We start from the raw sequence: 26,029 nt of genomic DNA on the forward strand, positions 1-26,029 counted from the left end.
TGGAGGTCTACAATTTAATTTCTGAGGTCTTAGCTGATTTCTTTTGATTTTCCCATGATGTCAGGCAAAGAGGCACTGAGTTTGAAGGTAGGCCTTGAAATACATCCACAGGTACACCTCCATTTGACTCAAATGATGTCAATTAGCCTATCAGAAGCTTCTAAAGCCATGATATCCTTTTCTGGAATTTTCCAAGCTGTTTAAAGGCACAGTCAATTAGTCAATTTAGTGTATGTAAACTTCTGACCCACTGGAATTGTGATACAGTGAAGTATAAGTGAAATAATCTGTATGTAAACAATTACTTGTGTCATGCACAAAGTAGATGTCCTAACCGACTTGCCAAAACTATAGTTTGTAAACAAGAAATTTGTGGAGTGGTTGAAAAAATTGTTTTAATGACTCCAACCTAAGTGTAAGTAAACTTCCGACTTCAAATGTACATCTCTTACGTGTTTACAATAGGCAGTGTACAACATACTGGTGGCAAATGGCATCATAGACTTAAATAGGACGCACACTCAGCGACACTCATAGGCCTAGTCATACACAGTAATAAACGTATCCCGTCACCATAAAACTAGACATGTGCCTCCTACAACAGATGATGCCTGCTAGCAAACCCAACAGCAGAGCCTCAAGGAAAGTAGTTTACAGGCAGACCATTAATAGGTCAATGGCGCCCCCTGTCTTACAACACAGCCAGAACGAGTTGTAAGGTCTGAGAGACACGTTTTTTAAACAACTAATAAGAGACAAATCAGATCCAGTCTGAACTGTGCGATGTAGTAGGGAGTTGTAGTTTCCAACAGGCCAATGTTCTAAATAGTTTAGCGCATAAAACGTGGTAATTAACTACAATGACGATATTCCATTGTCTGGTCTGAGTTTCTTTTATGCCTGCTACGGAAGAAGATATAGATATATAGAGCAGCTGTAGCTTCGCGAGGTATCTCTACCTGAAAATACATAATCTAAGTGGTTTATAGTTGGTATTCAGCAGTCATAAAATTATGCCTTATTTACTTTGAATAACTACAAAATAGTGATTGTCAGACAGCATAGACAGAACAATGCAGTTAACCCACTGTTCCTAGGCCGTCATTGAAAATAAGAATATGTTCTTAACCTAGTTAAATAAAGGTTAAATAAAAATAAATAAAAATATGCAGCAGTTCTAGAGATGAGATGACTTGGAATGAAATAAGTCATCAAATAAAACAAATGTAATATACACAACTGAAATATTTGATTAAAGTCATGTGAATAATTATGGTTAGTAAGTGATAAACTGTAATGGACAGTCAAAACTCACTACCACCATGGGACTTTTATTAATTGTTTGATTCTGTGTCACAGCATTCAACCCAAATAATCGAAACCTGTGATTTCAATAATTGAACCGAAACCGAATTGACCTCAAAAAGCACTAATCGCTCAGCACTAAGTGAGTCACAGGCCCTTAACATGTCAAAATGGCGAAGAGAAGCCAAGTATTTGTTCCTTGCTTTTCAAGTGGGAGAAACAAACTGGAAAAATGTCGACCTTGAACAACCATAGCTTGAACAATATCATTAGCTAAGTTTACAACAATGAAAATCAATTCTTACTTTACATCTTCCTTCTCACTTACAGATCTTTTTTATATGTACAAACTTTTGTCAGGGATGTGGCATCCACAAAGGACATGAACTGAACGTAGCTAGTCGAACGTAGCTAGTCAATCAAGCAACTCTAGCCCAGACTTTAGAGTTGCTTTTTAATTTCCCTAATAAAAGTTTAGAGCTTGTTGTAGAACGGCATTCGATAACGACGTTATACCAGTAGATGGCGTAGTATAGGCTTGGGCCTTCAGCAAATGACTTTAAAGACACAGAAGAGCCTTGTCTAGAATAACCGCCTGAGCTGCAAAATAGAAAGTTAATATGATTTAGGCCTATTCCCCAATCTAAATATGCCATGCTATGATGTGTTATTTAATGGCCATATAATCTCATAAATTATTTATAGCCGCGTGGTGCTACTGTAGTGATCATGTAACGCAGGTATTCCCAAACTGGAATGCCATCGGGGGTATGCCAAATATATATTTTTTCCCCCCACATTTTCAAACAGTCCATTTATATTTTCCCAACAGGGCCATACATTTGGGTGAGGTTTTCTTCTTGTCTGAGTAGCCTCGTTTCACTGCCGAAAATAAAATGAAACCATCTAGTGTTCAGCAACATAACATCAAATACAGGTAGCCCAATCACATTAACCGTTACTCTCTCACAGGAATTCCACTAACGGTCCGTATGTAGCCAAACGTAGCTGCTGCTCATTCCGTTTGCTAGAAAATTTATGAATTGTAAAAAAGAAAAAAGAAAGTAAGGCCCGCGTCCATAGAGACACATACCAGCTCTACTGGTAGTACTACTACTGTCCAGGAAACCAGGACAACAGGAGAGGATATTGGACAACTTTGTATTGGACAGCTTTGTGACATGAAATGGACTTTGGTGGTCAAGATGTGTTGGTATCTGTACTGATGGCGCAAAAGCCATGACAGGGAGACATAGTGGAATGGTAACGCTCGTGCAAGCAGTTGCTCACGACGCCACTTGGGTACACTGCAGCATTCACCGAGAGGCTCTTGCTGCCAAGGGAATGCCTGACAGGTTGAAAGATGTTTTGGACACTACAGTGAAAATGGTTAACTTTGTTAAAGCAAGGCCCCTGAACTCTTGTGTATTTTCAACATTATGCAATGATATGGGCAGCGACCATGTAACGCTTTTACAACATACAAAACTGCGCTGGTTATCAAAGGGCAAAGTATTGACACGTTTTTTTTTAAATTGAGAGACGAGCTTAAAGTTTTCTTTACTGACCATAATTTTCACTTGTCTGACATCTTGCATGATGACGAGTTTCTCACACAACTGGCCTATCTGGGTGATGTTTTTTCTTGTCTGAATGATCTGAATGTAGGATTACAGGGACTCTCCACAACTATATTCAATGTGTAAGACAAAATTGAGGCTATGATTAAGAAGTTGTAGTTCTTCTCAGTCTGGCAAACACAACATCTGAGAGTGCGCTAACCCTGGTGCTAGAGGGGGTACGCAGCTGGAGGTTGAATGTTTGAAGGGGGTACGGGACTATAAAAAGTTTGGGAACCACTGATATAACGGAATGAATAACACTTTTTCCAGTATTTGGGAGCACGGACTGTAGACCTTACATTAGGCATTTTGACTGTTATATTTGCTTAATTCCACCCTGTATGTAGACTTGTTATAGCCATCTGCGTTGCAAAACCCTATCACGCAGAGGCTATATCCATAACAATAAATGAGAGAAAACAAAATATTAAGCATGGACTATATCTTGTCTTGAGCTAAATAGTCTTGAGCATTTGGGACCCCTTGGCTATCTACAGCTTATTCTTATTGCCAGATCTGTTTTCCCTATCCGCCACTGCATGTGCTTCAACTATTTTGTTTAACATTTATTTAGAGGTTATATGCTTACAAGTTGCAGGCTTATGTTTTATTCGGGTAGGCCGAAATTAAAGATTGAATTATTAAAGTGATCGACTAAAGAACTTTGGAGAATTTATCTAATTTTGAATACACACATGGATTTCAATAAACAAATGGTTAAGACTGTTCTATTCTCTTTGATTTAGTTCCTATTGCAACTCAGACAAATGACTGAATGGATGAAATACTGACTGAATGGATGACATACTGACTGACTGAATGAAGGATGAATTAAATGTTCAAATATGTTGGAATGATGAGTTGCACGCATCATGCATGCGCTGCCTTTTATTTGGCTAGTAGACAAATAGGCCTACATTACGGTATGACTCTATGGCTGCATGGCTCCAGAAGGGCATCTTCTGAGACTGAGCGGTGCTTTTCCGAAGGCGCATGGTGCTGTGGTGCAGCATGGAAATCACAACCTCTTGACTTGGGCAGCAGTGTCACGATGGAGGGGATAGCCTATACAGAGACTGCCTAAGACCGCTGCAACAGAGTTATTGTAAAGGGTGGGAATAAGCTGATGCCAGATTTAGCCTAGGTTTAACCTCTCCCTTGTTCATTTCAAAATCCATATGTTCATGACACGATTCATATAAATCATGTCAAATTATTTTAAATTCATATTAACCCCTCCTACAGAATATGATTTGACAAGACTTTGATTGATGAAATACATTTCAAAATATTCTATAAAATAATATTTTGAGTGCCCATGCTGTAGATACCTAGCACTGAAACTTCACTGTTGTAGACATAATACAGATAGCACTAGCTAGACTTGCCCTGGCAAACACATCCATTACATGAGCTACCTAAATGTGAACTCAACTGACGAGTAATAGAGAATGGAGACTTAACTTGAAATTGTGCAAGATATCTTTCTGGTTTCCCAGTTCTTTTATACTGCGTTATGCTTGTTCACGTATCACTCCTCACAGGCCGTTTGGTGTACTTATTTTTGTTGGTGAGATGAAACTGCCAAAACTCTGAAAGGTATTAGTGTACATCAGAATTGCAACACAATATTTATTCATGCCTAAAATGTAACATGCCATTTGTTCACAGATGACATTTCACGTTTACGTTTCATGCATGGCTTTTCTTACGATCCTAACAATAAACGTATGGATTTTCTTACGATGTTCAACCTTTTGGCAGCTATCTGGCTCCATAGACAAAGCACTCCCCAAATTGTTAAGAAAATGGCATATGCCTACAGTTGAAATATATTTTGCATCTTACCAGTGATTCTTCTGCTTTGTACATTGTTTTCACTGTCAAATGTATTGTTTTAATTATTTACTAGTTACAATGTTTTTGCTTGTCAACATGACACTTGAAAACACAAACTTTTTTCAGAGGTTGGGCGCAAGGTCAGTAACATCACGTGCATGACCTGCAAGTGATCTGATTAGAGCGTTGTTGGCGTGGAAACCCCACAGGTGTGTAGATGTGATGTGCATTGTGTACAAGTATGCATTCAAAATGCATGCCAACAATAGCCACAGTTAGTCATGTATTTAAGCAATAAGCCCCGAAAGCATGTGGTATATAGCCAATATCAGCTAAGGGCTGTTCTTAAACACGACACAGAGTGCCTGGATACAGCCCTTAGCAGTGGTATATTGGCCATATACCACCAACTCCTGAGGTGCCTTATTGCTGTTATAAACTGGTTACCAATATAGTTAGAGCAGTAAAAATAAATGTTTTGTCATACACGTGGTAGACGGTCTGATATACCACAGATGTCATCCAATCAGCATTCAGGGCTCAAACCACCCAGTTTATAATTCTTATTAAAAACCAGGTGGTAAATTATTGCTGACCTTTTGCAAAGAGAATAGGGTATTTGGTTATTATATAATAGAATCACGACACAACCTTGTGGAATGTTCTTAGTTTAGAAACATTAGGCTATGTAGAACAGTAACAAAACAAAGAGCTATATCTATTCATGCCATTTCCATCTGCAACATGGAGTATGATGCAACCTCCTGAAAATAAGCCAGATTGATGCAGATGACTATACTGACCAAAAATATAAACCGCAACATGTATCAATTTCAAAGATTTTACTGAGTAAAAGTTCATAAGGAATTCAGTCAATTGAAATAAATTCATTAGGCCCTAATCTATGGATTTCACATGACTGGGCAAGGGCCCTGTGGAGCCAGGTACAGCCAATCAAAATGAGTTTCCCCTACCAACAGGGCTTTATTACAGACAGAAATATGCCTCCACACCCCCTCATAGGACCCCACAGGTGAAGAAGACGGATGGACTCCTTTCAGCCCTAAAATCAAGTCAACTTCCTGCCAAGGCATTGAGAGAAATATTTCCAAATTCAGGACTTCTATCTAAAATGTCACACATACAATGAAGACAGGTTGAGCTTTATTAATCATACTCATGAATGGTAAGTTGTTTGAAATGTTTCACGATACAGATGTTAGACACTGAAACAAAATGAGTCACAATTATCAGAATTGTTCCCCATTTAACTCCCTTGCAACAACATGTATGATTAACAAATCAGTAGTTTAGTAGAGATGCAGAAATAGGGAATATTACATAGACTGTCAATGGATTTGTAAGTCAGACAAGGCACATTGGTGGGATGAATTCCATTAAGAGCAGGAAGGGCAGACTTGTTTTTGGAATGGCATCAATGGGGTATCGATTTGGCCTTTTCACTTCACTCAAGGTCTTCAAATGAAACCAAAAAACAGAACACAGATCTTTTTTAAAAGCCAATGTGGAGGATGTCATTCATTGTGTTAAAATATCTTGCCAATGTCAAGACAAAAGAGGAAATCCTTCAATGACTCCATAGACAAGTGGATGGGGGAACAAGTTTCAGAATAGCCTCCACAATCACATTGTGTTAGGTTACATGTACTGCCCTAAATGCAAACAGAACTGGAACCAGGATTGTATTCCTGCCATTTGATCAAAAACAGACAGTGTTGTCCTTTGAACCAACTAGGGGACCGAGGTGAGATGTTTCAGGCAACAAGAGTTTTACATTACACTCTGAAACGTGTGCTGCTTTCAGCACCAGCTGTTCCCGTAGTTAAAGCACATGACATAATTGCATATGCAATAATCTCCCAATGGATTCAACTTCACACACAGAAGAGGAATTAATCCACTGAATCAATCCATGGGTTCCTGAGTGGAGCAGCGGACTAAGCCACTGAATCTCAGTGCTTGAGGAGTCACTACAGACCCTGGTTCCATTCCAGACTATATCACAACTGGTCGGTAATTGGGAGTCCCATAGGGCGGCGCACAATTGGCCCAGCGTCGTCCGGGTTTGGCTGGGGTAGGCCTTCATTATAAATAAGAATTTGTCCTTAACTGACTTGCTTAGATAAATAAAACCTCAAATGTATTATTTTTTATATATGTAGCTTACTCCATTCCAAGTGTGACAAAATGACAGCTGTGTTGAATTGTAGCTAATATGACCACAGCTAATGAACAGTGGTAGTGGTACTGAGACCGGCCATTGAAGATCCAGGGGGGACATGATGCAATGTGGCAAAAGCCAGCAGTATCTCAGCTAAAAGCTTTGAGCTTCAGCCTAGGCAGTTCTTGCATTATATGATAAGAACAAAAAAGTCAGTCGCAATGAGGTGATCAAAGCTTTAGGACAGCCAAGTGGAAGAGCTGTGATGCAGAGTTAGTAGTCTTTAAAGTACACTAGAGATACTGGGGAAAGTAAGCTCTAGCCACAAAATCAAAACCTAGTCATCTTTGTAACGTATCAATCTATTTCTTGAATGGTTTTTCTAAGGCTGTCAAGGTGCCAATAAAATCACAAGTGATTTGTTTATCAAAACAGCAAAACCAGCCAAATATTTCCCTTAAATATCTATAGATTTTTACTGAAACACTTACGTACACGACCCCCATCCATGACCCCCAAGTCAAAATCCCCACTAACAAGCTTTAGCTATATGCTTCCTCATTCATTCCACTCCCAAAACACACAAAAACTAACAATTTAAAAAAAGACCAATCACTAAAGATAAAAAGCTAAAATATAAATTCACTCTTAACAAGGATCTTAAGCCATATTGCTTTCCTAGATCTTATATTACAATACGGATGTTCAAAAGTTTGCTACTTTTTTGTAGTTCTATTTACAAATTTCACAGTGATCTTGGTACATTCTGCTGAATAACCAGTAACAGGAATTTCTGCCATACCAGCAACCCTTCCATTCCTCTTTCTATAAATAGACAATACCTTGACACACAAACACAGGAAGATACAAGGATGCTCCCTGACGTCAAACACCGATTGCTGAAACATGGGCAGCTGCAACGCAGAGGGACAGTCTCTACAATACAAAGGCTGCGTTGGTGTTAGCATTGGGTGGAGGGAGGTTCAACCATTGTTAGAGCCATCATTAGGAAAGTTTGCAAGTACACTATATTAAGAGAAGAATGGGAGACGCATCCAAAGGCGTGAAGGTGTCAGCTATGAAGGGAACTTTCGAGGGTTCAAGTGAAAAGATCACTCCTGTCTTTGGGGTATGCAGCCTTCCATCTCCAGCACCTCGGGCCAGCCCTCGTACTTGTTGGTGTCGGCGTTGTTCTTTATGTGCTGTAGAGGCAGAGAGAGGTTTTGGATTAGACCCAATGTCAGCATCCCAAATGTCAGCCTATTCCCTATATCAGGGGTGTCAAACTCATTCCACGGAGGGCCTAGTGTCTGCAGGTTTTTGGTTTTTCCTTTCAATAAAGCCCTAGACAACCAGGTGTGGGGAGTTCCTAACTAATTAGTGATGTTAATTCATCAATCAAGTACAAGGGAGGAGCGAAAACCCGCAGACACTCGGCCCCCCGTGGAATGAGTTTGACACCTGTGCCCTATATAATGCAAGTGTTTTGTGCACTACAAAGGGAATAGGGTGCCATTTGGGAAGCACAATGCATGGCCCCTCTTGTCTGATAAGGCTGTGTGTGTACCGGCACAGCGATCACAAACAATGTCCCAAGAACACATAAGGGAGGATGGAAAGTCAATATTGAAGGAGTGCCTGTTCCCTCTGGGACAACATGTTCAAGGGTCAGATGGAAATGTAAAAAGACAGTATTCTCAAAATTGTCTTCTCTGGAGTAACTCAGATCATGAAATCAATAGTTCAGAACTGTAAAGAAGCAAACCTAACATCATGGAGCGGCTGTGTTTTACATATCTTATAGAGCAATTTTGTTGTTTACAAACAAACGTCACGTTGGAGTGATTCACTCGTGCACTCTCGCGTCAAATAGCCCCGTTGCAGGATAGTTATACGCTGATGTCGGGACCGTGACAAACTGAACAGTGAGAGATGACCATGATCACCAGACTGATGACTAGAGCTATGCTCAACAAGTAGATTGTTCTGGCTTTATCGAGCTCCATTTGGGATATTTCACCTTGCCTCTCTAGGTAATCAATCCTCCCATGACATCTGTGACGTTGTAGACGAGGGGTGCTCAACTCTTGCCCTACAAGGTCCGAAGTCTGCTGGTTCTGTTCTACCTGATAATTAATTGCTCACACACACTGTGTCCCGAGTCTAAATCAGTCCCTGATTAGAGGGGAACAATGAAAAGATGCAGAGGGACTGGCTTGGAGGTCCAGAGTTGAGTCTGAGGGTTGTAGACGATGACAGGTATGAACTGCATCTGGATGTCGCGCAACTCTTTATGACAGGGCTGGAAAATGAGTCTGTATCATGATAAATGGTACTTCTAATAGACAAAGTTCCATCGGTTGTGCTCCACTGAAGCCATGATATTTCAACGGGGAGGTGAAAAAGTCTCATGTGAACAGACCAGAAAGAAAAAATGTGAACAAACCAGGTTAAGGAGGATAAAGATTTAAAAAGGGGGGGGGGTTAAAGTTACCTGCTCAAAGGGACTCTTGGTCTTGATCCCTTTGCCTCCCACAAAGATCCAGTTGTCCCTGAAGCCTAATGTGCTGATGCTGGAACTGCCAAGTTCACCAATCATCTTCTTGGACTCGTCGTTCAGCCTGTAGACCGCAAAGCAGGGTCGTATTCATTTGTGCACACCGTAGTGAAACGTTTCACAGCAAAAATAAAACGTTTCTTATTGGATACGTTCAGGTAGTCCCTCCCCGTTTCAGTCCTTTTGCTAGTGAATACACAGCTAGAATGTCATTGAGTCTGTAGACTAGACACTTAAATATCTCTACCTACCACTCTTTCCTTTACTTGAACCTTTTCTCTTAGTCACCATTGTTATACATCAGTAATTGGTGACTACTCCTTTAATATCAGCAGTTATGGTGAAATTCATTTACATTTCCCCGCAGTCAGCTAATGGGTTTATTTAAGTGATAGTCATTTGTCTACAAGGGTTCAATTCAGTCCCTGGAGGAACGAAACAGATTGATCAAGACACAACTGAAGTATTTGCCTAAGCTTAAAATTATAATCTAAGAATTCATGGAGAAGTTAAATGCTGAATGTGTATCTTTTTTCAGTTAGGAACACCTACTTTGAGGCCGAATCGTCAAACGTGGCCATCATCACTACTGTTCCTTCTTCAATAGTCTTCAGGAATGTGATGAGCGTGTTGACATCTGCCCACACAACAAATACACAGGTACAAGACTGGTTTGCCTAGTCCGCCTGCCTAGTCAAGAGACACACCATGACACGGAAACAACACAGGAAATCTAACTGAAACTAAGGCCTCACCTCCCGCCCACATGTCAAAGTAGTCTGTCTTGATGAGGTCCCCTGTCTTTCCTGTGGAGAACAAACAACTTGTTCACGACAAGGTAATGTATGTTCACAGGCTAACTCCTATCATGAATAGTGGTACATTCTGGTACATGGTATATGCATAGTAGTACATTAGTGAATAGTACATTTAACGACAATGGAAAGTACTGTTTACACTGAATGTACAAAACATTAAGAACACCTCTTTCCATGACAGACTGACCAGGTGAAAGCTATGATCCCTTATTGATGTCACTATACTACTTCAATCAGTGTAGATGAACGGGAGAAGACAGGTCAAATAAGGATTTTTAAGCCATGAGACATGGATTGTGTATGTTTGCCATTTAGAAGGTGAATTTGCAAGAGGAAAATATTTAAATGCCTTTGAACGGGGTATGGTAGTAGGTGCCAGGCAGGCACACCGATTTGTGTCAAGAACTGCAACGCTGCTGGGTTTTTCACACCAAGTTTCCAGTGTGTATCAAGAATGGTCCACTACCCAAATGACATCAAGCCAACTTGACAACTGTGGGACCACATTGGAGTCATCATCCCTGTGGAACGCTTTGACACATTGTAGATTCCATGCCCCGACAAATTAAGGTTGTTCTGAGGGCAAAAGGGGGTGCAACTCAATATTAGGCAGGTGTTCTTAATGTTTTGTACACTCAGTGTATATGAACAGCGGTATGAACGGGTTAGTATTGAAGTAGGTAACGAAGGCAGGGATGGGCAACTACAGTCCAGAAGGGCCATGTTGTATGCAGGCTTTTGTTCCAGCCCAGCACTAACAGCCATCTACACATCCTCGAAGGACTCGAGCTGCCAATCCCTGAACAAAGTAAATGTTTCACACACCAGATGTAATTTTCAATTGTCATATTACTCAAAGATGTAATCATGTAAAACAACCGATTTGACTACAAGGAGAAGTACTGTTTGTCTATGGTATGTAGCAGTGACAAGGCTAGTTTACCGTTAACCAGGGCGATGTTAATTCCTCTGCCCACGTTGTTCTTGACGCCACTCATCAATCTGAAAGGACAAAAGAAGCCTTGTGACAGTGAGCCTGTATGTATTTTACTAGGTACTTTGTGGTTAGGTTAGTCCCATCCTGGTCGTGTGGCTTTCTTCACCACTGTACTGAGACTTGTCACACCCTGGTCGTATAGCGTCGACACAAAAATAAAATACTTATTCCTAACCAGACTTGATTCCCTTGAAGCAATGCCTGAGGAATTGGATTTCAATAACACGGATGCAGAATGCCACAAGAGTCAACAGTTAATTAAATAGAGGGTTAACAGTCAACAGGTTGCTTCAGGCATGTTTAAATTGAATCCCCACCTCAGTTCATACCGGTCTACGCTAGTCTGTCTAGGAATCTATAAAATAAGAATAGAAATTAATCCTGTAGAACAGACATGGATAATTGTGCTGTAGAATATCCTATTGTGTCAGCCTTGCACTCTAGATATCTACCTGGCAATAGATGTTTACATTTTAGTCATTTAGCAGACGCTCTTATGCACAGCGACTTACAGTTAAGTTAGCGCATTCATCTTAAGATAGTCAGGTGAGACAACCACATAAGACATAGTAAGTGCTGTAAATTCTTTCAAATAAAAAGTAGTTATCAGCAAAGTCAGTGCTAGTAGGAAAAGTCAAGTGCAAGGTTTTTTGTGTGTGTGTGTGTGGGGGGGGGGATAAAACATGTCTTATTTAAAACAACTTTTTTCTAATTAGGCCCCTGCGTATAGGTTGAGAGGGATGTGGGTTTTTGGTTGTACTGTTAATATAGGTTGAGAGGGATGTGGGTCTTTGGTTGTACTGTTAATATAGGTTGAGAGGGGGTGGGTCTTTGGTTGTACTGTTAATATAGGTGGAGAGGGATGTGGGTCTTTGGTTGTACTGTTAATATAGGTTGAGAGGGGGTGGGTCTTTGGTTGTACTGTTAATATAGGTTGAGAGGGGGTGGGTCTTTGGTTGTACTGTTAATATAGGTTGAGAGGGATGTGGGTCTTTGGTTGTACTGTTAATATAGGTTGAGAGGGATGTGGGTCTTTGGTTGTACTGTTAATATAGGTTGAGAGGGATGTGGGTCTTTGGTTGTACTGTTAATATAGGTTGAGAGGGATGTGGGTCTTTGGTTGTACTGTTAATATAGGTTGAGAGGGATGTGGGTCTTTGGTTGTACTGTTAATATAGGTCTATCATGTCTCTTACATGTTGTCCTCCAGGCAGATTTTGGGACCCACAACACTGGCTGCTCCGCTGGCCATCTTAAAGGAGAAGTGTCCCTCAGGACATGGCTTGGAGAGGCCACACTTGTAGCGGTCCAGTCTGGTAGCTGTGAATGGAATTCCAAATAGAGTATACAATACGAACACACTTTAGCGCGCACCCCCCCCCCCATCAAACACACACCCAATATCAGCGAACACGTACATATCTAGGCCCTGCAAACACAGTCTACTATTACACACACAGCTTGAATCTCTCACACGCACAATATAACTCACACACCTACAGAACAAGCCAGACTATTTACATAGGACTCAGCAGCTAAAGAACCAAAACATTCACAATAAAGGCCAGGTGGTAACTACACAATACACACAGATGAACTACTTAGCTCCTAACACTTAAGCATACATGGTAAGGTGTTGCCATGGTTTGTTAAGAGAAGATCAGCCCTGATTTTCAAATACCACGGGGAGAAAAAAAGAAATGTAACTTGATTGATTGCGGGAATCAGGAATTAGGTTAAAGTGATGTAACAGGAGAAGTCATTGAAGTATACTTACGGCCTTCCTCTACAGGCATAGACCCTGTTGTGGAGGGACAGAAACAGACAAGTTAGACTCAAGTTTCAGAGGTCTTTATGACATTAGCCTGTGAGCCCATGAGTTCCTTATTTAAGAAAGTTAAAACACTGAACTTTGCACAAAATCTGTCTATCTGGCCTTTTAGCATCCCACATCTCCATGTGAAAACATGCCCTAGCAAATACTATTCTACTTGCCGGTGCAACCTAAAACATTATCCCAGTTTGATATCCTGCTTGTGTACTCATTCAGATATCAGCTTAAAAATAGCACATGGCTAGCTAGTTGGCTAAAGCCGGTTCTACCACTTACATTTACATTACATTTTAGTCATTTAGCAGACGCTCTTATCCAGAGCGACTTACAGTAGAGACTTACACTTCACAATAGCCTGGAATCACTGGTTATTACTAATAAACTAAACATTTTGAGAGGGTGGATTCTTGTTGTTTGGTTTACTGTTTGAACAGTCGCAGAGATTATATTTGGTTACAAATACAAAATAGGCTACTTTAATGAATAACCTGTAGATCAGAACAAGGGACCGAGAAAAAACACTGCCCCCGTGGCTGCGGAAGGAATGATACCGAGCGTCTCAATTTCCAGGTAGTACAAAAGTACGCCCGAATGCCAGAAAGTATTACAAGGAGCCACCCCTTTTGTGACGAAAAACAACATTGCGCTAAGCACCTTCAGTCTCCGTAGTGTGAATTTAGCTTCAGCCAGAGACTAAGGGGTGTCGTATGCAGACACAGCAAAGCCTTCCTGTCTGCGTAGTGTGAATTTAGCTTCAGCCAGAGACTAAGGGGTGTCGTATGCAGACACAACAAAGCCTTCCTGTCTGCGTAGTGTGAATTTAGCTTCGGCCAGAGACTAAGGGGTGTCGTATGCAGACACAACAAAGCCTTCCTGTCTGCGTAGTGTGAATTTAGCTTCGGCCAGAGACTAAGGGGTGTCGTATGCAGACACAACAAAGCCTTCCTGTCTGCGTAGTGTGAATTTAGCTTCGGCCAGAGACTAAGGGGTGTCGTATGCAGACACAACAAAGCCTTCCTGTCTGCGTAGTGTGAATTTAGCTTCAGCCAGAGACTAAGGGGTGTCGTATGCAGACACAACAAAGCCTTCCTGTCTGCGTAGTGTGAATTTAGCTTCAGCCAGAGACTAAGGGGTGTCGTATGCAGACACAACAAAGCCTTCCTGTCTGCGTAGTGTGAATTTAGCTTCAGCCAGAGACTAAGGGGTGTCGTATGCAGACACAACAAAGCCTTCCTGTCTGCGTAGTGTGTGAATTTAGCTTCAGCCAGAGACTAAGGGGTGTCGTATGCAGACACAACAAAGCCTTCCTGTCTGCGTAGTGTGTGAATTTAGCTTCAGCCAGAGACTAAGGGGTGTCGTATGCAGACACAACAAAGCCTTCCTGTCTGCGTAGTGTGTGAATTTAGCTTCAGCCAGAGACTAAGGGGTGTCGTATGCAGACACAACAAAGCCTTCCTGTCTGCGTAGTGTGAATTTAGCTTCAGCCAGAGACTAAGGGGTGTCGTATGCAGACACAACAAAGCCTTCCTGTCTGCGTAGTGTGAATTTAGCTTCAGCCAGAGACTAAGGGGTGTCGTATGCAGACACAACAAAGCCTTCCTGTCTGCGTATTGTGAATTTAGCTTCAGCCAGAGACTAAGGGGTGTCGTATGCAGACACAACAAAGCCTTCCTGTCTGCGTAGTGTGAATTTAGCTTCAGCCAGAGACTAAGGGGTGTCGTATGCAGACACAACAAAGCCTTCCTGTCTCCGTAGTGTGAATTTAGCTTCAGCCAGAGACTAAGGGGTGTCGTATGCAGACACAACAAAGCCTTCCTGTCTGCGTAGTGTGTGAATTTAGCTTCAGCCAGAGACTAAGGGGTGTCGTATGCAGACACAACAAAGCCTTCCTGTCTGCGTAGTGTGTGAATTTAGCTTCAGCCAGAGACTAAGGGGTGTCTTGTATGCAGACACAACAAAGCCTTCCTGTCTGCGTATTGTGAATTTAGCTTCAACCAGAGACTAAGGGGTGTCGTATGCAGACACAGCAAAGCCTTCCTGTCTGCGTAGTGTGTGAATTTAGCTTCAACCAGAGACTAAGGGGTGTCGTATGCAGACACAACAAAGCCTTCCTGTCTGCGTAGTGTGTGAATTTAGCTTCAGCCAGAGACTAAGGGGTGTCGTATGCAGACACAACAAAGCCTTCCTGTCTGCGTATTGTGAATTTAGCTTCAGCCAGAGACTAAGGGGTGTCGTATGCAGACACAACAAAGCCTTCCTGTCTGCGTAGTGTGAATTTAGCTTCAGCCAGAGACTAAGGTGTGTCGTATGCAGACACAACAAAGCCTTCCTGTCTGCGTAGTGTGAATTTAGCTTCAGCCAGAGACTAAGGGGTGTCGTATGCAGACACAACAAAGCCTTCCTGTCTGCGTATTGTGAATTTAGCTTCAGCCAGAGACTAAGGGGTGTCGTATGCAGACACAACAAAGCCTTCCTGTCTGCGTAGTGTGAATTTAGCTTCAGCCAGAGACTAAGGGGTGTCGTATGCAGACACAACAAAGCCTTCCTGTCTGCGTAGTGTGTGAATTTAGCTTCAGCCAGAGACTAAGGGGTGTCGTATGCAGACACAACAAAGCCTTCCTGTCTGCGTAGTGTGTGAATTTAGCTTCAGCCAGAGACTAAGGGGTGTCTTGTATGCAGACACAACAAAGCCTTCCTGTCTGCGTATTGTGAATTTAGCTTCAGCCAGAGACTAAGGGGTGTCGTATGCAGACACAACAAAGCCTTCCTGTCTGCGTAGTGTGAATTTAGCTTCAGCCAGAGACTAAGGTGTGTCGTATGCAGACACAACAAAGCCTTCCTGTCTGCGTAGTGTGAATTTAGCTTCAGCCAGAGACTAAGGGGTGTCGTATGCAGACACAACAAAGCCTTCCTGTCTGCGTATTGTGTGAATTTAGCTTCAGCCAGAGACTAAGGGGTGTCGTATGCAGACACAGCAAAGCCTCCCTGTCTGCGTATTGTGTGAATTTAGCTTCGGCCAGAGACTAAGTGGTGTCGTATGCAGACACAACAAAGCCTTCCTGTCTCCGTAGTGTGAATTTAGCTTCGGCCAGAGACTAAGGGGTGTCGTATGCAGACACAACAAAGGTTTTTTGAAGGCCTAAATTTAGAATCCCCGGTGAAGATTATTAATTCTATCTATTGACCGATGTATTCGAAATAATAGCCTTTGAAACTAAATGATTTCTCTTTGGAATTCCATGCAAGATCAGGCAATAGATTGATATGCAGTTACAACACTGGAAAACACCTGTAACCAAACTCACCAAACACATTCCCCAAATTGAAGTCCATATTAATTTCCAGCAGCTGGAAGGCAAGGAAAACTGCCAGGAAAAAGACCGAAACCAATGCAGCCAACTTCAAGATGCCTGAAGGAAATTAGATACATAGACCAAAGAAAGAGAATGAAGAGATCAATAGACAGAGGGAGAGAGAGAAAATGTAACACTATTTTAACACCATGTCTAATACGTGTGTGATGTCAGATAAGGTCTCTGATGCTAACAGAGAAATACATTTTCTTGGTGACCTGAACATTGACTGGTTATCTAGTTGTCCTCTCAAGAGGAAGCTTCTTACTGTGACTAATGCCTGTAACATGACCCAAGTTATCACTGAACCAGAGTGAACCAGAGTGTAACCCAATAGTGTTGGATCTGTGACATCCACTTGTATTGATCAGATCTTCACTAAGGCTGCAGAGCTTTGCTCCAAAGCAATATCAGTCCCCATTGGCTGATATACTCACTTGGAATGGCTTTACGTCACCTGCCATCACACGGTTGGAGAGTTGCTTATCCAACAGAACCCAGAGTGTTCTTCAATGGAAGCTTCTCTAACATCAGATATGTGCAGTAGTATCCCTCAGGACAGTTTCCTTGGGCCGTCACTCTTCTCTATTTTTTCTATTGCTACTTGTCTTACAAGAAGATAGAATTACTATGTATGCTGATTGCACACATCTACAGCCAATGAGCTCACAGAGAACCTTAGCAAGGACTTACAGTCAGTGTCAGAATGGGAAATTACAATAATCTGGTGTTAAATTCATCTGAAACCAAAAAGCATTGTATTTGGTTCAAAGCATTCTCTTAGACCTAAACTGGAGATGTGCATAAAGGTTGTGAACATTTGTAGCGAAATCCTGCATGGAGCCTTCACCGTGGGCTGCCCCTTTAAGAGCACAGCAGCAGTCAGGAGGGAGATAATAAAGATGGCTCTTACGGCTCTGTATGGAGGCTCTCGGTCGGCGTGGCAGTTTTGACAGTGTGTTTAACTCTTTGCAGAAGTCTTGTTTATTTTCAGCGTGATTAGTTTGTAAAGTGTTGAAGTTAATCGCCGGTGTTAACGCTCTAGGTCGTGTTTGGAATCTTTGGGGACCGCTCCTGTCATTGATCGAATGGATTAGTAGCAACAGTGCTGCGAAGCTTTGACAAATAAACCATCAGGTGTATCAGACTGACAGACAGTGCAAGTGCAACTGCAAGCCTGAAGTCAACAGCTAACCCCCCACCCCCCCTCTCCCACACTAATTTCCCTCTATCGCTCCAGCAAACTTATTTTTTACCCCCACTGCGCTCCCTTTGATGTTCAGTGTCCCTGGACTATTATTGCCCCGCCGGATGCATTTGGGTTGACATTTTAGTTAATTTTTTATTTCATCTTTATTGAACCTGGTAAGCTAGTTGAGAACAAGTTCTCATTTACAACTGCGACTTAGCCAAGAAAGCAAAGCAGTGCGACACAAACACAGAGTTACACATGGAATAAACAAGCATACAGTCAATAACACAATAGAAAAAAAGAAAGTCTATATACAGTGTGTGCAAATGGCGTGAGGAGGTAGACAATAAATAGTCCATAGATGCGAAGTAATTACAATTTAGCACATTAACACGAGTGATAAATGAGCAGATGATGGTGTGTAAGTAGTGATACTGGTGTGCAAAAGAGCAGAAACATAAATAAAAACAATATGGGGATGAGTTAGGTAGATTGGGTGGGCTATTTATAGATGGACTATGTACAGCTGCAGCTATCGGTTAGCTGCTCAGATAGCTGATGTTTAAAGTTAGTAAGGGAAATATAAGTCTCCAGCTTCAGCGATTTTTGCAATTCGTTCCAGTCACTGGCAGCAGAGAACTGGAAGGAAAGGCGAATGGAACGAATTGCAAAAATCGCAAAGCCCCAATCTGGCTTTGGGGATGACCAGTGAGATATACCTGCTGGAGCGAGTGCTACAGGTGGGTGTTGTTATCGTGACCAGTGAGCTGAGATAAGGTGGAGCTTTACCTAGCATAGACTTATAGATGACCTGGAGCCAGTGGGTCCGGCGACAAATATGTAGCGAGGGCCAGCCGACTAGAGCATACAGGTCGCAGCGGTGGGTGGCATAAGGGGCTTTGGTAACAAAACGGATGGCACTGTGATATACTCTACTCAGCAAACTGGATGCAGTCTTGGAAGCTATTTTGTAGATGACATCACCGAAGTCGAGGATCGGTAGGATGGTCAGTTTTACGAGGGTATGTTTGGCAGCATGAGTGAAGGAGGCGTTGTTGCGAAATAGAAAGCCGATAATAGATTTGATTTTGGATTGGAGATGTTTAATATGAGTCTGGAAGGAGAGTTTACAGTCTAGCCAGACACATAGGTATTTGTAGTTGTCCACATATTCTAGGTCAGAACCGTCCAGGGTAGTGATGCTAGTTGGGCGGGCGCGGACAGCGAACGGTTAAAAGCATGCATTTGGTTTTACTAGCGTTTAAGAGAAGTTGGAGGCCACGGAAGGAGTGTTGTATGGTATTGAAGCTCATTTGGAGGTTAGTTAACACAGTGTCCAAAGAAGGGCCAGAAATATACAGAATGGTGAGGTTAAAGTAAGGTTGCGTGACAGTTTATTGTTTATTATTGCTTGAACTGTATTGATTTTGTGGGGAACTATTGACATTTAGCAGAGAATATTTTTGGACATTTCAAAACCTTTGTCTATGAACACACCCCACAAACCAATTTATACCCCCCCCCCCCCCCCCCCCCCCCCCACTGGGACGTAATACAGAATATTGCAAGTTCTAAGGTTTATGACTGAGTTCTTTGTCGTCAATTGTTTGTATGAAGTGGCCTTTGAATTGCTCTGCCATTATTCTAGTATTAGTACAGGAGAACGGGAACTCTGTGGGTCTGTAGGGTCCCTACTAACCCGCCCCGTTCCTACATCTCTACCCACAGCCCTGTGTGTGCCTGATTCCATTTCCAACCCTGGTTGCACATTTTTGCTACAACCCAGCACAAACATGGTAATGTTGGTCTAAATGTAAAGACCATGAATTGGTTAGATAATTAAATCACTTAGTGTTAGGCTGAAACATGTTGGCCACCTTTGACCCAGCACTGGAAGTATTAGTGCTTCTGTCAGTTTATCCAGTCCACGCTCTGTGAAACTTAGTGCTAGGAGAAGTAGCTAGGGTGAGAAATGGAACCAAGCCTGTGTCCCATACCAAGACACTGACTGCCTACGCCACTCCCTTGGACCTCCGTGTAGTCTTGTTTTGCAGATTACCCCTGTGATGTAACGTGTTTTAGATGGTGTGTCTTATCTTTTCTCTCCACTGGCTATCTGACAGGCTACAATAGTCTAGGCAGTCTCCTGCTGATGTGTTGGTGTCTGGTAGTGCTACTCCATCCTACTCTTCTCCTTTCGGGAGGGTTAATACCTGCCTGGCGCCAGAACAAAATCTTTATCCCTCTCTAACAGCACCGCTACACATTGAAGAAGCTGAACTTCATTGTCAAGTCATATACAAAGTTGTTGTGAAGATGGTGAGCGGTACAGTTTGTATGTTGTGGTATGTTCTGCGTTTTTGACACAAAGACCAACTGTACCAGGCTTTGATCTTGCCCATAATATGGTCAGGTGCAGCAAAGAAAGACCTAGCAAAGCTGCAGCTGGCTGAAAACGTGCCTTTAACTGCGTGCCTTTAACTGCACGCACACAACATGATAGTCTTTCATGGTTGAGGAGAAGCTGACTACTTCTAGTCTAAGAAAAATGTGTTTAAAAAAAAAAAGCCTAACCATTTACATACACTTCAAACATACATACCCCAGACACACCACTATGGGTTTCTTCACGATACCCAAACCAAAAACAGATTTTGTGTGTCGCTCATTTTTGTATAGAAACATGTCATCGTGGAATGCTCTGTCACCAGAGGTTACTTAAGGTTACATTTAGAAACATGTTGTATCACAGCACCTCTCCTCTTTCTGAAGATCTCATTTAACTGTACATCAGAATGTATATATGAAGTGTGTAAATAGTATTTGCTGTCTATTGGAGTCTTTCTTTCGCACACACACATACCTCTTATTTCTATATTAAAGTCATATCTTATGTTGTTCTTGTCTATTACCGCTCTGTATTTTGTCATGTATTTGTACATGTTGTGTGGACCCCAGGAAGAGTAGCTGCTACATGAGCGGTACCTAATGGGGTTCCTAATAAACTAAACAAGTAGGCTATAGCCATAGCTATATTGTACTGTGATGAAGAATATGGTTTGTAGACAGAATAGCCAAGATAAACAATTGTCACACACTGACCCAAGTAAATGTGATAAAAGTTATGCTTATTGTCAGAAATACAGGTACCTATTATAGCAAAACCTACCTCCAGCTCTCATGTTGGTCCCAAGAATCTCCAGTGAGTGCAACACAATGTATGCCTCTGTTGAAAGACAAAGTAACATGTCAATATTCTCCAGTGTGGAGAGACATACAACGGGAGTGACAGTGGTTCGACAGTAAGGTTGACTAGCTAGTTAACTTTGGCTGGTTAGGTAGGATCATGTCACACTACTAGTTGGACATTAGCCTTCCCTCCTGGGTTTAAAACATGACTCACTCACTTAGCCATCTAACTGAGAACAAGGAAGACATGGTAGTTCATAATGGGACGTCTAATAAAATATTGCCAAGAATACATGCACAGCTAGAGGGGTATCCTACGAAGAGGCATTTTTGGTCAACCAGTCATATGAATGTGTCTCACCTTTCAACCAGGTAAATGTCTTCAGAACTAAACATGCCCCAGGGAAGGCTAAACTCCCTGCCTGATCCACTTACCCTGAATGAAATGACTGAGCCACGAGTTGAGGACCAATGAAATTAGATTTCCTTCCTCTTGCAAAGATTGCATCATCTTCCCATTCATTTGAGGAAGATGACTGAAAATATTTGATTAAATTAAATGTTTTTTGGTGTTAAAAACAGTAATGTAGTAATGACAAGGTATTTTAAACTTCCCGCAATGTAACTCTTGTATGACTTTATCAAAAATAAATATTGACAGGAGTGGGGGAAAAAGCGTGCTTGTGCATTAATCAGCACACCAAAGACGGCATTAACGATAAGTAATAAAATAAAGACGCCACTTCTAAAAGCCTATTTAACACCACAGCCTGCTGAATGTGCAAGATAACTTTTCTTTCATTTTGATTTCGGCAGAAATTATGCAAATGAAAATTAATTACTTAAAAATCATACAATGTGATTTTTTGGATTTTTGTTTTAGATTCCGTCTCTCACAGTTGAAGTGTACCTATGACAAATTACAGACCTATACATGCTTTGTAAGTAGGAAAACCTGCAAAATCAGCAGTGTATCAAATACTTGTTCTCCCCACTGTATGTGAGAATGCTATTCATTGACTACAGCTCAGCGTTCAATACCATAGCACCCTCAAAGCTCATCACTAAGCTAAGGACCCTGGGACTAAACACCTCCCTCTGCAACTGGATCCTGGACTTCCTGACGGGCCACCCCCAGGTGTTGAGGGTAGGTAGCAACACATCTGCCACACTGATCCGCAACACTGGAGCTCCCCAGGGGTGCGTGCTCAGTCCCCTCCTGTACTCCCTGCATGGCCAGGCACGACTCCAACACCATCATTATGTTTGCAGACAACACAACAGTGGTAGGCCTGATCACCGACAACGACGAGACAGCCTATAGGGAGGAGGCCAGAGAACTGGCCGGGTGGTGCCAGAATAACAACCTATCCCTTAACGTAACCAAGACTAAGGAGATGATTGTGGACTACAGGAAAAGGAGCACCGAGCACGCCCCCATTCTCATCGCCGGGGCTGTAGTGGAGCAGGTTGAGAGCTTCAAGTTCCTTGGTGTCCACATCACCAACAAACTAGAATGGTCCAAACACACCAAGACAGTCGTGAAGAGGGCACAACAAAGCCTATTCCCCCTCGGGACACTAAAAAGATTTGGCATGGGTCCTGAGATCCTCAAAAGGTTCTACAGCTGCAACATTGAGAGCATCCTGACCGGTTGCATCACTGCCTGGTACGGCAATGGCTCAGCCGCTGACCACAAGGCACTACAGCGGGCAGTGCGTACGGCCCAGTACATCACTGGGGCAAAGCTGCATGTCATCAAGGACCTCTACACCTGGCGGTGTCAGAGGAAGGCCCTAAAGATTGTCGAAGCCCCCAGCCACCCCAGTCATAGACTGTTCTCTCTACTACCGCATGGCAAGCGGTACCGGAGTGCCAAGTCTAGGACAAAAAGGCTTCTCAACAGTTTTTACCCCCAAGCCATAAGACTCCTGAAGAGGTAACCAAATGGTTACCCGGACTATTTGCATTGTGCCCCCCCCCCCCCCCCAACCCAACCCCTCTTTTACACTGCTGCTACTCTCTGTTTATCTTATATGCATAGTCACTTTAACTATACATTCATGTACATACTACCTCAATTGGGCCGACCAACCAGTGCTCCCGCACATTGGCTAACCGGGCTATCTGCATTGAGTCCCACCCACCACCCGCCAACCCCTCTTTTTACACTACTACTACTCTCTGTTCATCATATATGCATAGTCACTTTAACCATACCTCCATGTACATACTACCTCAATAAGCCTGACTAACCGGTGTCTGTATATAGCCTTGCTACTCTTATTTTCAAATGTCTTTTTACTGTTGTTTTATTTCTTTACTCACACACACACACACACACACACACACACACACACACACACACACACACACACACACAAAATTGGTTAGAGCCTGTAAGTAAGCATTTCATTGTAAGGTCTACACCTGTTGTATTCGGCGCATGTGACAAATAAACTTTGATTTGATCATGGATTACAGGAAATGGAGGGCCGAGCACATCACCATTCATATCGACAGGGCTGTAGTGGAGCAGGTTGAGAGCTTCAAGTTCCTCTGTGTCCACTCCACTAAGGATCTATCATGGTCCACACACCAACACAGTGGTGAAGAGGGCACAACCACTGGGGCCGAGCTCCCTGCCATCCAGGACCTCTATACCAGGCGGTGTCAGAGGAAGGCCATAAACATTTTCAAAGACTGCAGCCACCCAAGTCATAGACTGTTCTCTCTGCTACTGCACGGCAAGCAGTACCAATGCACCAAGTCTGTAACAGTTTAACTTTAGTCCGTCCCCTCGCCCCGACCCGGGTGCGAACCAGGGACCCTCTGCACACATCAACAACAGTCACCCACGAAGCATCGTTAACCATCGCTCCACAAAAGCCGCGGGCCTTGCAGAGCAAGGGGAACCACTACTTCAAGGTCTCAAAGCGAGTGATGTTACCGATTGAAACGCTATTAGCGCGCACCACCGCTAACTAGCTAGCCATTTCACATCGGTTACATCTGGAACCAACAGGACCTGAACAGTTTATAACCCCAAGCCACTGCTAAGTATTTAACCAAATAGTTACCCTTTTTGCACTGACTGACTCATCACATACGCTGCTGCCATTGTTTTTTTAATCTATCCTGTTGCCGAGTCCTTTTATTCCTAGTTACATGTACATATCTACCTCCGTTATTGTTACTAATTGTGTATTTATTATTACTTTTCTGTTATTTCTCATTTCTTTCTCTCTGCATTGTTGGGAACGGCCGTAACTAAACATTTCTCTGTTAGTCTCTCAGGGCACGTGTCAAACTCATTCCATTAGGGTCACGAATTAGCAAATAACTCCTCTCACCTGGTTGTTTAGGCCTTAATTGAAAGGAAAACCCCACAGACACATTCAGGGCAGCTGAATGAAAACGTCCTAGTTTGTACAATTAGTTAGCCAGCAGAACCGACCCGATTGCTCAGCTGCACTAGGGTTGGAGCCGGCGCGAGATATGGTTAGGAAAACATACCTCAATACAGGGATGGGAAATGCCTTGTAGTCCAAATTGTCATACCAAGAAGATTGAATGACTGTTATGTTGTCCACAAGCGAGTTAGCAGGACAGCAGCCATTTTGGAACAATTTGGATTGAGGTTGCTAGCTACGCTTTCCAAACCTTAACTCACGCTGGCTCCAGTCTTAATCGACACCGGAAGTTATACATTTCAGCTTTAATCTACATAGGAAGCCTGTCCGACCCTGGTGCAGTTTAAACAATCGGGTCAGATCTGTTGGCTACACAATTAGTTATGTGTTAGTGTTTGGCTAACATGTGTAGCGAGCTAACAGTAGTCAGCTAACTGTGCAAACTAGACATGAATTTTTCCGAATAAATTACCGTCCCCAAATAAGTAACGTTAAGGCATGGTTAGATTTAGCCATAACTAGCTAGTTATAGCGATTCACAATTTAGTTAATTCCGTTAACAGTAGCTAGCTAGCCAACCCTAGTCAAAATAGTTATATAAACCTGATTGCCGAAGCAGCAAGTCGATTTAATTGGCATGAGCTAAAAAATAAACAACGAACGTTAGCAAGATAGCTGGCAACTTTACCTGAGAAACGCCACGGTTACAAGCCTTGCCTACACGATGACAGACTCTTCTTCCCTGTTTCAGAAAATCGTTATTTACTCTTGTGGTACTTCAATAATCTAGTAAACATACAGAACGACCAAACAGTATTCTTCACCGCCACCTACTGTACTGGAGTGTGAGGCCATTCTCTTCATCTTGAATTCATAGCGGTCCGCAAACAAACGTTAAGGTGCATACTGCTGCGTACTGTCCTGAAGTTTGCGATGAATCACGGTCTACCTAGAAAATAAACAATAAATAAATACCTGCTAAAACCCATCCCAAACCCCCGAATCCATTCAAATGTATCTATAACCTGCTGAAACAATCCACCATTAGAATTATTCAGCATGTCAACAACATTGAAATAAGGGAATGCTATCTGTACTTTCTAGGCAAAACCTTCTCAAACCTCAGCAGCACTGATACACGTTCACTTCTTTGACCCTCTTTCCTACTGAGCAAACTTTTGGCCTCAATCACTCTGCCTCCCTTCACATTTTCTTTTAATATCAACTATGGACATAGATAGTGGGGCTCCAGTGATGACTCCCCTCAACCTAGCATAAGCACCAGGGATATGGCTTTTAAGCTTCATCCAAATAAGCTTTTCCATTTGCAGAATCTTCCTTTTCTGAGCCTGGCTACCACAAAATATTAGCAATTTCCCGTTCCAATGAACCGGGATAGTTTGACTTCACCTATCTCTTTCTCCAAGGAATTGGTTAGTCGGATAGGGTGTAAATGAGGCCCTGTGGTCTCATCAAACACCATCACTACTTTCCAGTCTGACACATTATGACTCTTGCTTCCAACCTTGGCCATCTTTATGCTTTCTTTCCTAGACGCTCCAGTTTTCTGTATCATGATCTCTCTTCTTCCTGTGTGTCTCCACTACAGACCATTTCAGTCCTTGACTCTCATTCTCCCGCTCTATATAATCAGAACTGACACCCATAGTGTCCTCATTCCAGCACAGCTGTTGCCATTCCAACCTTTTCTCAATTTCCTCCTGTTCA

At 42.4% G+C, this 26,029-nt stretch overlaps 1 protein-coding gene across 2 annotated transcripts; it reads right to left on the reverse strand.

Moving 5' to 3' along the window:
• Window positions 1-5,593: 5,593 nt before the first annotated feature.
• On the reverse strand, window positions 5,594-25,095 carry LOC129838904 (protein FAM3C-like). Of its 2 annotated transcripts, none has more exons than XM_055906170.1 (10): window positions 24,990-25,095; window positions 20,869-20,925; window positions 16,460-16,564; window positions 13,098-13,121; window positions 12,517-12,640; window positions 11,267-11,325; window positions 10,261-10,311; window positions 10,058-10,142; window positions 9,443-9,569; window positions 5,594-8,150 (listed from the first exon to the last, which is right to left on the reverse strand). In XM_055906170.1, the coding sequence occupies exons 2-10, from the start codon at window positions 20,879-20,881 to the stop codon at window positions 8,061-8,063; spliced, it is 678 nt and encodes a 225-aa protein (XP_055762145.1). In that variant the 5' UTR covers window positions 20,882-20,925; window positions 24,990-25,095; the 3' UTR covers window positions 5,594-8,060. The 2 variants fall into 2 exon arrangements, with proteins under 2 accessions (XP_055762145.1, XP_055762146.1); XM_055906171.1 differs by lacking the exon at window positions 24,990-25,095 and adding an exon at window positions 24,905-24,927.
• Window positions 25,096-26,029: the final 934 nt, after the last annotated feature.

Source organism: Salvelinus fontinalis, chromosome 39 (assembly GCF_029448725.1).
Source record: "Salvelinus fontinalis isolate EN_2023a chromosome 39, ASM2944872v1, whole genome shotgun sequence".
NCBI classification, from domain to species: Eukaryota; Metazoa; Chordata; class Actinopteri; order Salmoniformes; family Salmonidae; genus Salvelinus; species Salvelinus fontinalis.

Bases quoted from the DNA above. Each gene is read 5' to 3' on its own strand.
- LOC129838904 (XM_055906170.1), bottom strand. The intron at 13,122-16,459 runs GTGAGTTTGGTT...CCTCCACAACAG, and splicing joins CAATTTGGGGAATGTGTTTG to GGTCTATGCCTGTAGAGGAA. The intron at 9,570-10,057 runs GTAGGTGTTCCT...TGCGGTCTACAG, and splicing joins TTTGACGATTCGGCCTCAAA to GCTGAACGACGAGTCCAAGA.